The sequence below is a fragment of the Sus scrofa genome, chromosome 9 (genome assembly GCF_000003025.6).
Source record: "Sus scrofa isolate TJ Tabasco breed Duroc chromosome 9, Sscrofa11.1, whole genome shotgun sequence".
NCBI lineage: Eukaryota > Metazoa > Chordata > Mammalia > Artiodactyla > Suidae > Sus > Sus scrofa.
The window spans coordinates 13,139,293-13,154,389 of NC_010451.4; the positions used below are offsets into that span (position 1 = coordinate 13,139,293).

At 49.2% G+C, this 15,097-nt stretch overlaps 1 protein-coding gene across 1 annotated transcript in view; it reads right to left on the minus strand.

Moving 5' to 3' along the window:
* The window catches only part of TENM4 (teneurin transmembrane protein 4), a 786,343-nt gene that overhangs the window by 98,678 nt on the left and 672,568 nt on the right, over positions 1–15,097 (minus strand). Inside the window, 1 exon segment of the mRNA XM_005667171.2 lies at positions 2,736–2,952. Within this exon segment, the coding sequence (XP_005667228.2) occupies positions 2,736–2,952 (217 nt within the window).

A 15,097-nucleotide genomic window follows, 5' to 3' on the forward strand; every position in this document is an offset into this window, starting at 1 on the left:
TAAGACACTGATGAAAGAAATCAAAAATGACACAAACAGATGGAAAGACATACCATATTCTTCAATTGGAAGAGTCAATATTGTCAAAATGACTATACTACCCAAGGCAATCTATAGATTCAATGCAATCCCCATCAAATTACTAATGACATTTTTCACAGAACTGGAACAAATAATTAAAAAATTTATATGGAAATAAAAAAGACCCCAAATAGCTAAAGCAATGCTCAGAAAGAAAGATGGAACTGAAGGAATCAGGTTTCCTGACTTCAGGCTATACCACAAAGCTACAGTCATCAAAACAGTATGATACTAGTACAGAAACAGAAACATAGTTCAATGGAACAGGACAGAAAGCCAAGAAACAAACCCACACACCTATGGTCAATTAACCTATGACAAAAGAGGCAAGAATATACAATGGAGAAAAGACAGTCTCTTCAATAAGTGGTGTTGAGAAAACTAAACAGCTAATGAAAAACAATGAGATTAGAGCATTCTTTTACACCATACACAAAAATAAACTCAAAATGGATGAAAGACTTAAATGTAAGATAACTACAAATCTCTTAGAGGAAAACATAGGCAGAATACTCTGACATAAGTCACAGCAATATCTTTTTGAATCCACCTCCTGGAGGAATGAAAATTAAAAAAAAAAAACCAAATGGGACCTAATTAAACTTAAAATCTTTTGCACATCAACAGAAACTGTGAACAAAACAAAAATTCAGTGCACAGAATAGGAGAAAATAGTTGCAAATGAAGCCATCAACAAAGGATTAATCTCTAAAATATAACAACAGCTCATGCAGCTCAATATCAAAACAAACAAACAAAGAACCCAATTAAAAAATGGGTGGAAGATCTAAATACACATTTCTCCAAAGAAGACATATAGATGGCCAAAAGCAGATGAAAATGTGCTCAACATTGCTAATAGAGAAACGCAAATCAAAACTACAATGAGGTATCACCTCACACTGGTCATCATCATAAAGTCTATAAAGTCTCTAAATCATCATCATCATGTCTATAAATGCTGGAGAGGGTGTGGAGAATGGGAACCCTCCTACACAGTTGGTAGGAATGTACACTGGTATAACCACTATGGAGAAGAGTCTGGAGATTCCTTAAAAAACTAAAAATAGAATATGATCCAGCAATCCTGCTCCTGGGCCTCTACACAGAGAAAGCAGAATTCAAAAAGAAACATGCACCCCGATGTTCACTGCAGCACTATTTACAACAGTTAAGACATGGACACAACCTAAAGGTGTCCATCAGTAGAGGCATGGATAAAACAGAGGTGGTACATATATACAATGGAATAGTATTCAGCCATCAAAAGAATGAAATCATGCCATTTGCAGTAACATAGATCGACCTAGAGATTTTCATACTAAGTGAAGTCAGACAAGTCTCATATGAGATCACTGATATGTGGAATCTTAAGAAATGATATAAATGAACTTATTTACAAAACAGAAACAGACTCACAGGCTTCGAAAACAAATTTACGGTTATCAAAAAGGGCAGGTGGGGGGAGAGAGAAATTAGGAGTTTGGGATTAACATATACATACGACTATATAGAAAACAGACAACTAACAAAGACCTACTATATAGCACAGGGAACTCTCCTCAATCTTCTGTAATAACCTAAAGGGGAAAAGGGTCTGAAAAAGAATGGAGATCGATCTATCTATCTATCTATCTATCTATCTATCTATCTATGTATATAGATATGTGTATGCGTAACTGAATCCCTTGGCTGTACACCTAAAACTAAAAAAACATTGTAAATCAACTGCACTTCAATAAATAATAAGCCCTACAGGAAAAAAAAAAAAAAAAAGAGAGAGAGAGAAAGATCATAAATTCCTCCTGCTTGGAAACTTGAACCAAGTTCATGGGCTCTGATCTGGGTGGCAGAGAACAGAGAACTGCCTCTTGCTGACTCCCTTCATGCCCCTGGGTCTTTGCACGAGCTGTTCCCTCTCCCTGGAAGCCCCCTTTCTCTCCCTTGCTGAGTGAACGATTTCTCACCTTTAAGATTCCGTTCTTCAGTCTCAGCCTTCCCTCTACCCAGGAACACCCTCTCTATGCTTCTGGAGTACCCTGGGGGCACAGTTCTGGCCAATCACACTGGAAAGGCTTTTTGTCTCCCTAGTGGGACTGTGAGCAACCAATAGGCAGGGACCGTCCTCCACTCGTCTCTGTGATTCCAGCCCAGGACCTGGCACGGGACAGACCTCAGCAAAAAACTGTCCAAGAGACCTCATAACTGAAAACTTGTGGAAGAGTCATGGGTCTGTGGCCTGGGATGCCAGCGGCAGCACGCCCACCTCAGCCTCACACAGTCTCTAATGTCGGCCCCGCAGGAGCGCAGTGTCAGTGCTTTTCAGCTCATCTGGAGACCGCAGCATCAGTAAGAGCTGACTGCAAAGTGGGTATTGATCCAAGATCCCCTTGGACCTTTGATTTCTCACGCTCTCCATCTATCACCCAGTGAGAACAACAAAACTTTGCTCGTAAAAATTCCAAATGGCTTGGATAGCAGTTTTCTAAATGTGGGGACCTGAGGCTACTTCCCTGCCCACCCCTGCCCCCGACATGCCCCCAGGAGACGTTGATGCCCACCCTCCTGGCCTCCCCCAGCCCCCACCCACCCAAACGTGGCCCCGGAGGCGAGTCGCTTCCCCTTCAGAAAGCTACGGCCAGAGCTGGACTCACCCTCCGTCAAAGGGGTTCTCCCCGGGGATGATGTGTGTGCTGTCCCGGCCCACGAGGAACTTGATGCGGTCGTAGAAGGAGTGCAGGTTCTGCTGGGACACGGGGGCCTGGGTCTCCTGGATGATGTCCAGAGGGTCGGGGGAGCCCAGGCACAGCGGGTTGACATGACAGAGGGGCTGCAGGCAGCAGTCGGGGTCCATGCAGTCCACCAAGCCATCTGCACGGGCGACAGAGCATAGGGTTTATGTGGCTTTGCCCCATCAGCATTGTTTGTCCACAGTGTCTTCATTCACTTCTCGAGCTTCCATCATTGAAAAACTTTATTAAGGGCCAGGGCCCTTGCTGGGCACCGAGGAGATTCGGTGCCTCTCCGAATCAGATCAGGTCTTAGCCCACCAGTCTAGTGGGAGAGACAGACAAGTCAGTGGGCAACGTGACAGGTGTTATTATTTTTTTTTTCCAGAGAGATAGAGAGAATTATATATAGATGAAGGCCCAGAGGTGAGCATTGGAGTTGCTAAATGCCATGGCTGGGTTCAGGGGTGCGGGGAACAGCACGAGATGAGGCTGCAAGGCTGGCGGGAGCAGACAGCGGGGCTCCCTGGGCCAGGTTAGGGAGTTTGCATTTCACCCTCGGGACAGTGGGAGCTGCTGAGAGGTGTTAGCTAGGGGGTGATGCTGTCTGATGTGCACCTGCTGAAGGAACATCCCCGGCATCAGGAGGGGGGCTGAATGGAGCCCAAAGTGGAAGCGGGCGGGTCCAGGAAGGGGGTGCTGTTGATGCTACATGGGAAGAATAATGGAGTAGGAACAGTGGAGACTGGAGGAGCGGGATGGTTTGGAGAGACACCGAGGAGGCAAAGACAGTAAGACCTGGTGGTCGGCTGGCCTGGGCTGGGGAGGAGGCAGCGCTGCAGAAGGAGACTCAGCTCTGCCTTCTGTGACAGGGGCTTTCTGAGTTTGCTGGATGGCTTCAGGTCACCGACCCAGTTGTCATTTGCAGGGAATTCTCTTTACCACATGGGTGGATGTCTTTAGGACTGAAAATGATCTGACAGCTTCTAGCTTCTCAAAGTGCCAAGAAAGGAATCCGACCAGAGCTCAAAATTTTGGTCTTGTTATCTGAAAGTGCTCTTACAGGCCCCCAACAGAATAGCTTAAAATAGATAACAGACCAGGGATCAGCAGATACTGCCCAGAGTGGGAAGAGGGAAGGCCTGGGGGCACAGTCTGTGTGCTTTGTAGGCAGAGAATAGTCTAAGCAGGCGCGCATCTGCAGGTGGGAATTTTGCCTCTCCTGCCTCCCAGCTGTGTGGCTCTGGGCAAACTTCCCACCACCCTGGGGGCATGGATCCTGCTCTGGTTATCTCTGCTGTACCCCAGCACTTAGCATAGGTGCTAAAACATGACTGTTAAATAAATGCATGAATTGAAATTGAATGAATTCACCGACAAGTGAATCCAGAGGATGAACCAAATAGCAGTCCATAAAAAGCAGAAAAGCCTTCTCTGTTCAATTCAATTAAACAGTGTAGTATGATGGGAGGATCACTGGGCTCAGAGACTGAAGGTCAAGTTCCAGCACTGCCCCTGAGAAAGACACTGGATAGGTTCCTGTACGGAACCTCTCTGAGTCCCCGTCTCCCCATCACTGACATATTCTCTTACTTCTGTCTCCTTGGATTTATAACATAGAAGCTGCCCACCAGCAAGTGCCTGGGCACTGGCTAGACTGGGTGCCCCCGACCCCCCCACAGGCAGCATCCCTGAACCTCCGTACTAGCCTCGGGGTGCTAAAGCCTCAGGCAAGCTACCTGACCTCCCCGAAATCCAGTTTTTTCCCTTCGTAATACATTAGGGATGACAATCCTGTGGCTTTCTCTCCCAGCTTTTGCATGGCATCTAAGAACTGCCTATGACCTCAAGGAGGGCGGGACAGTGGTAAAGAGTGGGAGCACCTGAGCCAGACTGAGGTCAAGGCCTTCCTCTGAAACTTACTACTGTGACCTTGGGCAGGTTGCTTACATTCTCCGGCTTCAGTTTCCCACACCTCTTACAAGTGGACGATAAGAGTGAGAGGTCACAGGTTTTCTTACATGAACGGAAAGCATAGTATATATTCCCAACTCTAGCAGAGTTCTTAACACACAGGACGTACTTAATCCGAGGCAGTTCCCCTTCCCCAACCCGGAACCTAGAACGAGGCTCACCAAAGCGAAGGGCCACCTGTCCTGTGCTCACTGGCCAGCTTCATCCTGAGATGCGGAGGAAAGGCCTCCCCTCACCCCAGCTCTGTGCTGAGTCCCAACTTGTGGCTCCCATCCCAGCTCCCAGATACACTGGGTAACTGCCTAGCCAGGCACCTGTCTTCGCCTGTAGTCGCCGGGCTCCATCACACACTCCCGTGCTGCCCCTGTCAGACACGGCTTAAACACATAATTACAGCCCGAGCCGAGGGTTATTTGCATTCTGCTATTGATGTTAGCATGACAGATTCAGCTGCCGCATCCATAACTCTGCAGAAATGCTCCATTATTCAATCCCAGCGAGAAGGGACGCTGACCATTAAATCAGCTAGCACAATTGAAGGGCTGTGAAAAGTCATGGCTAATTTGAAATTTTATTAGCTCTTGCCTGCTCTTGTTTACCACCGAAGCAGTCCCTGGAAGCCAGTCTTTTACCTCTTTATAAACACTCTGCTCTGTGGCACCCTGGAAGAACTGCTTCCTGTCCTCAGGTCCTGGTTGGAAAGTGAGCAGGAAAGATTATTATTACTGTTAATATTTGTACTAAACAATGGGGATAATCACAGCTGCCGCTTCCCGAGCACCAGGCATCGTGCTAAATGCTTTACAAGGAATGTTTGCACGGAACGTGATAGTGAATGTCAACTCTGTGAAGGAGCCAAGGTCACCACCATCGCCTGTAGAGAGGGAACCAGAGGTTCGAAGAGGTAAAGTAACTGGGTCAAGGTCACACAGTCAATCGGTGAAGAAGCTGACTCAGAATTTGAATTAAGTTCTTTCTGAAACAGGGACAGTTCTCTGGTCCTGAAGAGACTGAGGACCTATTTTGTTAAGTGGAAGAAATGAATTTATGAGCCTTGCTGAGATGCTACGACACTCGGGGTGACTGCCATCACAGAACTCAGCCCACACCCCAGACCGTAATTCTGATTTTTCTCTGCCTCCCCTCATGGTGAGCTCCTGGAGATGGCGGCCGACTCATTTCAGGATTACTGCCCTAGCTTTCAGCTTCATCCCTGCCTCTGGAATCTGGGACTCCCCACACTCCTTAATTCTTCCCTTTTGAAAAACAAATTCAGCAATGCATTTTATTTTTGTATTTTTGTATTTTCTAGGGCTGAACCCACAGCATACAGAGGTTCCCAGACTAGGGGTCGAATCGGAGCTGTAGCTGTCAGCCTACGCCACAGCCACAGCAACCCAGGATTGGAGCCACAGCTGCAACCTACACCACAGCTCATGGCAACACCAGATCCTTAACCCACTGAGCGAGGCCAGGGATCGAACCCACAACCTCAAGGTTCCTAGTTGGATTCGTTAACCACTGAGCCATGATGGGAACTCTGAGCAATGCATTTTAAAATCAAATTGCTGCTCCTTGTGGTCAGAGGGCCTCTGTGATGATTTAGTTGGCCATTCTGCTAGAAATGAAAGTCTCAGCGAGAGCTCTGAGCTTCGGTTTGCCCGTGTGTAAGGTGAACCGTCAGACCTACGGCAGAGAGATGCTGGAAGGACTAGGCGAGCGCCTGGATGGGGAGCACTTCACACCATGACCAGCACCTAAGTGAGCACTTTATAGAAAAATACTAATTACCACTAGCTCCAGGCCAGGTGCTTCCCTTGAACAGGGATCCGGGGAACAGAGCGCCCCTCTCTCGACCCACCTTTCAGGGCAGCCTTTTCTGGACAAGGTCTGTCTGGCTTGGGAGAAGGGAACCAGAGGAACACAGCCATAGGGACACACCTGTGAGTCAGGGAAGCAGAGACCTCAGGGGACATGAAGATGGGGGTTCTCTAAAGTGGGGGCATCAGCGCGGGGTGCTGTGGAGTTGCTGACTCATGCTTCACGGCTTAGAGAGATTAATGCAGCCAGGAGCACTGGCCCCAAACCTTCCTACACGGATGCTCCCTGATCGTGCACTTGGCAAATATTTGCTGAGTCGTAAATGTGGGCTAAACCTCCCCTAACAGAGATCATCATAGGTGAAATACAGATTTTAGGAATGAGCAGGGCCCACACAATTTATATCAAAGTCTCAGTTTATGCGATCAGCTTCCAGGCAAAGCCCTATCCTTATTTTCAAATGCTGCACGGGGCAGCCCGCAAGAGGGCACACGGTGGCTCGACAGGAAGACTGCCGCAGTGTCAGTTTCTTAGGCATGGATGACAAATTTTAGAAAAGTTGTACTAAGAGGAATAAGTATGTTTGGGGGACAGAAAAGTAAATTTGGGGGTAGACTAGAAACCCATCAATGTGTGGTTTTCGAGATGCTCTGGTTTTGGCTCAACTGGAGACATTTACATTTTCCAAACACTTAATTGTATGTTACATCCAAGCTGATGTCCAGCCAAAGTCCGTCTTTCCTTTATTTACTGTTCCCATTGAGAGACCCTCATTATCACAGCAGCAAAAACAAAGACCAAAAAGCCACCAGGAAAATAAAGCGGGTTTTCTTCTCTTTCCTCCAAATTTTCTAATAAAACCCCAAACCCCAACTTCTGGGAAATAATATTTTCCCCCAGAAATGTCCTTTTCCCTGGTTGTTAAGAAGGCCTCCTCTCTCTCTCTCTTTGGACAGAGAAAATTTAGAGGGGTAGCTAGAGGTGACAGGGGCCAGTCAGGCTCCTCGAGGCCAGGAGGGACCATGATGCCATGCCAGGCAGTGGCCTCTGCTGGGGGATGGGGTGGGCAGGGGAGCAAAGGGAAGGGAGAAGGAAATAGCCAGGAAAAAGGTGGAATAGAGAGTAAAAAAGAAAGTGGGGCGGGGCGGGGGGCAGGTCCCTGGGGCAGTAAAGGAACATTCCAGAGCAAGTCTTGTGCCCCCGAGCCCTTGGTGCTAAGATGCCTCATGGTGCACAGAGCACTGGCTTCTGCCGACACTTCCACGTATGCGCTGTGCTACCGACTTGAGGATGGGGCCCGGCCATCTCCTCTGACACCCCCCCTCAATGCCCGCCCTGCTGGTGGGCATCACCGGACCTTGGAGAGTGCCAAGCAGAGAAAACAAATCCAGGCTGGATGCCTGAAGACAGGGGTCCTTCCCTGAGCCTGTCAGTCTCCTGCCATGAGACCTTGGGCCTATCCCTTCCTGTGTCTGAGACACAATTTACTCCCATAAAACCAGGACAATAAGCCCCGCTCCTCTCAGGGTTGCTGAAGGTCTCCTGGGCTGTGAGAGTAAACGGGTAACTCAGTGAAAGGAGGTTCGGTCTCTTCCCCACACCCGTGGCCGTGCCTGGCGCTCACTATGCAGGAATTGGGGATGCCCTCTGCAGTGGGTCCCAGTCCTGATTGGAGGTGGCTTCTAGTTCGTTTTGCGACCTTAGCAGCGGTCAGGGAGGGGCGGGACCGTGGGCGACCATCTCCTCTCTACTAACAGTGCTCTCAGCAGTCAGGTGGGGGCGGAGGGGGCAGCCTGTGAGGCTGACCGGCCTGATGGCCACCTCCTGGCCTTGCTGTGCCACAAGCCCGTCTCCCCCGGTGGCCAGCCTGCTGGAACTTTCACAGTGGGTGATAGGCAGGCACGGGAGTTCTCTTGAAGGAGGTGATTCAGCTGGCCTTCTCATCCTTGCAAAAGAGGGCACAGGGGTCGGGTTAGGGGAGCTACCCAACATCACGCTGCCAGGGGAGTGGCAGTGGCCCTGGTCCCCTATCTCTCCAAATCCAGTTGTTGGGCCCTAGTCCACAATCTGTGTCTCTTTCTCTATCATTGCTTTGGACATCTTGGCTCCCCAGTCCTGTCCCCATCCACAGAGGCCAGGGACTGACGTGTTTATTTCTTATCCCAAATGCATAGCACAGGGCCCTCGGCACAGTGAGCCTCCTCCTCCTCCTCCCCCCCTCCTGTTGAGTGAACGAAACAATGAGTGAGTGGTTGTGTGAGGTTCCCAGATCAAACAGCTCCATCCATTGGCCACGGCCCATCAAGGGCCGTGGGGCCTGGTGGATCCACTCCCCCAGGAAGAACTCATTCCTCTCCTCGGAGAGGAGGCACCGGGGACTGGCCTTTTCTGTTCCTTCAGCACCTGTCACGTGGCTGGCAGGCCCCGTGCTAGGCACTGGACGGATGGGAAGGAAATAGTCACACGTCCAACGGCAGGTCAGGAACAACCGTGTGCTGGGAAAGAAGGAAGCAGAGAGGGCGGGGGGACCTAAGGTTGGGAGCCCGGTGCGGGCTGAGGGCTGTGATATGTCCCGGAAGAAGGAATGCTGAAACTGACACCAGAGGATCGACAAGAATGAGTCAGAAGGAGAGCAGATTTAGAGACGGTTTGGTTTAGCGATGGGTTTGGGAAATCTGTGGAGTAGTAAATGCTTTTCATCAGAGTTGTCTGTATGGTTCCTTAACCTGATGATCCCACGGACAGGGGATAACAAGCCCATCCAGCTCTCTGCAGGCTTAGCTCCTCCCCAGGCTCCAAACCCATCAGCCAGCCTCATCTCGTGGCCTGCCGTCTCTAGAGCAGGCTGTGGGCAGCATCTGGGGAGGCCTCGGGGTGGGAGGGGTGCCGTGTGGAGGGTGGAATGTGCTTCCCGGTCTGTACACATCTGGGAGAAGTTTTTGTCATTTGCTATTGTAAATTCTGTGCCTTCTTTGAAAAGAAGATTTTTGCAAAAATCTTTATCTGCTCCTTGGAACACAGGATTTTTAAAGGTCAATTCCTCTCTTGTCTCTTATCACAAGAAGCGTGGTTTAGAGATGGGCTGAAGGGTGACCACACTCTATGGCTTTATGTGAACTCTTTTTCCAGTGATGGGAGGTGGGGGAGGCAGGACAGAGAGCTTTATTCTCAGTTTTCCTGAAATTTCTCCTTCCAGGCTGCATCTATCAATTATCTACATTGCAATCCATGATTGTTTTTTTTTTTTTTTTATGAGACCAACAGTATCTAACGAGATGAATATATCCTGAGGCTGCTTGAAGATCCTTTATCAAAAGGGGCCTGGTTGCTTAAATGCCAGTGTTTTTGTTTTGGCTTCCTCTTTATAAACATAGCTTTTATCCTCCTTCTAGCTCTCCCACGGATCCACCGTGTGACTCTGGGAAAACCATGTCAGCTCAGCGAGCCTTGGTTTCCTGCATGTAAATATCTACCCTGCAAGTGTTTTGCGAGGCCCTGGAGCTCATGGACACTGGGTCCAGCACAGGGCCTGGTGCTTAGAGATGCTCTCTAAACGTCGGCTATTATTTTCCTTTCTGTGCATGCGAATCTTTTTCCATCTAGCAGTGAGCATGTGACAATGTGGAATGCAAAATTTAAGAGATGAAAAAGGTCAAAATACATTATTACAGGGAGAAATACAGTATAATCACAGGCCCAAAAAGTAGCATACAACATTTTGAAAATCATTACTTATAAATGAATATATATTCCTTATATAATAAACATCATGCTTCTGAGATTACAGGTGGACAGGAGCAGGAAAAAGAGAACTGACATTTGCAGGTGATGCACCGAGGCTTAGAGAAGCTCAATAACTCATTCAAGGTCATGCCACCAGCAAATGGAGGAGGCAGGATTTGAACTCAGATGAGCTGGGCGCAGATCCTATACTCTGACATCTCTGTGCTGTGTTCCTTCTCCAGGGATTTAAATATATCACCTGCAGTCCTTACAGCAACCCTGCAATGTAGGCCTTATTATTCTTTTTTTTCTTTTGGTCTTTTTGGGGCCATTCTGGCAGCATATGGAAGTTCCCAGGCTAGGGGTCGAATCAGAGCTGCAACTGCCAGCATACACCACAGACACAGCAGCACAGGATCCAAGCCGCATCTGTGACCCACACCACAGCTCATGGCAATGCCGGATCCTTAACCCACTGAGCGAGGCCAGGGATTGAACCTGCGTCCTCCTGGATCCTAGTTAACTGCTGAGTCATGATGGGAACTTCCTTATTATTCTTATTTTATAGGCACTTAGCATCTTCGGGGCGCAGCGTCTCCACCTCTGAAATGGGCACGAACGCCCCCATTGGAGGTCAGTGTGTAACACACAAGAAGGTGCCCGTGCCAGCACTTCCCAGAGGGCTTCCTAAAGGGACCCGCATGAAGACAGGACATCTTTTTCGTCAAGGGGGCCACACAGAGGACCCGACATTGTGCGGTGACTGGGGGCCTTTGCCTGCCAGCCTGCTCTGCTGATCCCTCTCACTAACCAGTGCTCTGACCAGCTCCATTGAATGGCAGCTAAGAGAGGGCCAGGGAGCCGGGAGTCACGGTCAGGGTCTGAGTTGCCCTATAAAACCTAGAACAACCCTAAGCGAGAACAGAAACAAAGTCACACGGCTAAACTCAACTCAGCCATACTGCGTTAACTCTTTTTCTTTTTGGTCTACATTTAAAAACACTGTAGGAGTTCCCGTCGTGGCGCAGTGGTTAACGAATCCGACTAGGAACCATGAGGTTGCGGGTTCGGTCCCTGCCCTTGCTCAGTGGGTTAACGATCCGGCGTTGCCGTGAGCTGTGGTATAGGTTGCAGACGCGGCTCGGATCCCGCGTTGCTGTGGCTCTGGCGTAGACTGGTGGCTACGGCTCTGATTAGACCTCTAGCCTGGGAATCTCCATATGCCGTGGAAGTGGCCCAAGAAATAGCAAAAAATAAAAAAGAAAAAAATAAAAACACTGTAACATATTCCAATGAAGCTTGAAATTCAAGTTTAACTTGTAAAATATTGCTTTAAGCCTAGCAAATTGGGAAAGAAGAGAAACTAGGAGTTCGCAGATAACTTGAAGAGCCATGGCACGTTTAACAACGGAGCCATCAGTTGAGGTCTGAAAAGCCTCGTGTGGCCAGACCTCATGGGCTGTGCAGTTTCTGCCACCTGGCAGCTGTGCCACCTGTCACTAAGCCCTAGCTTCCCTGTCGTAAAGAAACAGTAAGGGGATAAGAACATCACATACCTCCCAGTGTTGCTGGGTGGGTGCACGATTCCTTTGCAAACTGAAACGACACGTAAGTTATCATTGGTATCCCCTGGTCTGCTCTAGGGTACAATTTTTTTCCTTCTTGTGGCCACGCCTGCAGTATATGGAAGTTCCCAGGCTATGGGTCGAACTGGAGGTGCAACTGCTGGCTCAGCCATGCGGGATCGGGATCGGAGCCACATTTGTGACCTACACGCAGCTTGAGGCGACACCGGAACCTTAACCCACTGAGCGAGGCCAGGATCGAACCCACATCCTTACAGATGTTGTGTTGGGTTCTTTGTCTGCGGAGCCACAATAGGAACTCTTGCTGTAGCCTCTTTAAATTCGAGAAAGCTCTCACACTACACGCCTAGGAGGGGACAAATTTCTAGGAGGAAGTGGTCCATAGATGGCGCAGAATGGCTCGTCTTGGTCCTGGTCCCGCGGGTTAATGGCCTTCTGCGTGACTTAGATGTGTATGAAGTCCCCTCCCCTCTTCCGGGCCCCAGTTTCCCTGTCTGTACCGTGCAGGGAGCTGAAATCTGCGTCCTCTGTCTCCTCCAGTCCTGCTACTCGACATTAACCTCTGCTAAATCCTCCTCCAAGCCCCTGGGTCACATCCGCCAAAAACAATCACTCAGCGAGACGCGAACATTTCTTCCCCCTCCACCCTGACTTACTTATCTGGGATTCTGCCGTGTCCCAGGCCGTGGCTGAAATGAAAGCCCTTGTTTCATTCTGCCTCCATTAGATTTAGTTGTTTGGACAACAATTTCTTCCAAATGACTGTGGGCGTCCTGAGGGAGAAAAGACTGGGCCACATTCATCAGGCTTTCCATCCTCTCAGAAGGAGCGTGGTGCCTGGCGGACAGCAGGGGCCCAGCAAATGTGTGCTTGACAGAATGGAAAAGAGCCAAGCGCTAAATGTGGCTCACTCTTGTGTCACCTTGGACAGTCTGCTGTTTCTACCTCCACCAAAATTGTCCCTGTCTGGCCAAGACCCAGAATGGTAGAGGCCAGCTTGGCCCCCTCCAGGACCCGGGGACAGTTTAACCCCTTGCCATTGTTTCATCTGTGCCACCCTGCAAAGCAGGGTCCCCCTGCTCTTTCCCCTCGGTTCCCCCAGTGGATGGAGAGTCCACCATACTGAGAGGGTCCTGAGGGGAGATGTCCCCTCATCTTGCAGTTGACCAGGTCAGGCTCCCTTGACAACTCGGTCTCCCCTGCTAACCGTCTCCCCAACTGTGATCACCCCTGAGATGTCTTTCTGGCTGGACTGGAAGCCCCACAAGACAGGACTACACCCCAGCTTCCAGGAGGGTACCTAGGCATTTGATAACATTGGCTGAATGAGTAGACGCTCCTTTATCACAGCAATGGTCCTGCTGCATTGCAACTGCGTGCTATTTCTCCCTCCAGGCTGTGAATGTCACATAGACAGGGAGAGTGTCTTAGCTGTCTCTGAAGCCCCACGACCCAGGTCGGGGCCCAGTGTAGAGCAGACATGCAGTTAATGTTGGCCGAGGGAATGAATGAACGCAGGTTACAGTACTATTGCATGGCTCTGCTAAAAAGTATGTGGTACACACATACAATGGAATATTACGCAGCCATAAAAAGGAAGGAAATAATGCCATTTGCAGCAACATGGATGGAACTAGAAACCATCATACTAAGTAAAGTTAGTCAGATAGTGAATGACAAACATATATCATTTATATGTGGAATCTAAAAAAAAGATACAGATGAACTTATTTGCAGAACAGAAATAGACTCACAGACTTTGAAAAACTTATGGTTACCAAAGGGGACAGGTGGGGGGGTGGGAGGGATGGACTGGGGGTTTGGGATGGGCATATGCAACACACTGAGGTATATGGAATGATCGGCCAACAGAGACCTGCTGTATAGCACAGAGAAGTCTATCCAACATTCTGTGATAACCCATGTGGGAAGAGAATCTAAGAGAATGGATATGTGTGTGTGTGTGACTGAATCACTTTGTTCCACAGCAGAAATTATCACAACCTTGGAAATCAACTATACTTCAATAAAACTTTAAAAAAAGTATGCAAAATTTCATTCCCGTTTGTATCATGCTCCATCGGTGGAGGAGGTATATTCTCTTACACTTGGGAATTTTCTGATTGTTCTTTTCCAGTTCCTGGTGGTTCATCTCCACAGCAGCTGAAGGAGGCTGTGGATCTCTGGATTCTAGATGAGCCCTGTGTCCTAGGATGAAAAGCCCTTTCTCCCACCGAAGCTGTGTAGCTTTGGGCTCCTGTGTGCTCTCGCCATGTCACCACTGAGGGGGCCCGGCACTGGGAAGGCTGGCTCTGAAGGACGATGAACAGAAGATACACCAGCACTGCGGTTCATGGAAGGGGATAAATGACCCTCGTTTTATAACCTCTCCTGGTAGGTGTGTTGTGGGGGAGGGAGGTGCACCCTCTTCCCACATTTCTCAAGGACACGCAGATCTTTTGCTGCCCAGATATTCAGCAGCTGTCTGAGGCTTTGGCTAAGACCCTGCATTCCTGAGAAGGGAACGACCTCACCGTATGGGGCCTCTCCCTTCCTCTTCCAGCTACACGACTGCCATTGCTCATCATGGGATGGTGTCCACACAGGCAACGCGAAGGGGAATGAGGGGAATGCCAAGGAAGTCAGGCACATGCTTCAGGCTGGGCATCTCTTTCCCACGAAGAGCAAATACGACTGTCCTGTACTTGCCTGAAGGCAGGGCTACTTGGTACCGTTCTCTGCTTTGCCCATGATGTTTTCTCTGACTGGAAGGTCCTTTCCTTTTGGAGAAATACCTGCCTACTCGAGCACTACTTTCTTTCTTTCTTCCTTCCTTTCTATTGTTTTCTCTCTCCCTCTCTCTCTCTCTCCTTCCTTCCTTCCATGGAAGTTCCAGGGCTAGGGGTCTAATCGGAGCTGCAGCTGCCAGCCCTCACCACAGCCACAGCAACGCGGGACCTGAGCCACATCTGTGACCTACACCACAGCTGGTGGTAACACCATATCCTTAACCCATTGAGCGAGACCAGGGATCGAACCTGCATCCTCATGGATACTAGATGGGTTCTTCACCTGCTGAGCCACAATGGGAACTGCCAAGAACCACCTTCTTTAAATGTTTTCCTTCTCCCACGACAACCAACAGAGAAGCCAGCAAGGGCACTTATCAGCATCCATTAGCAT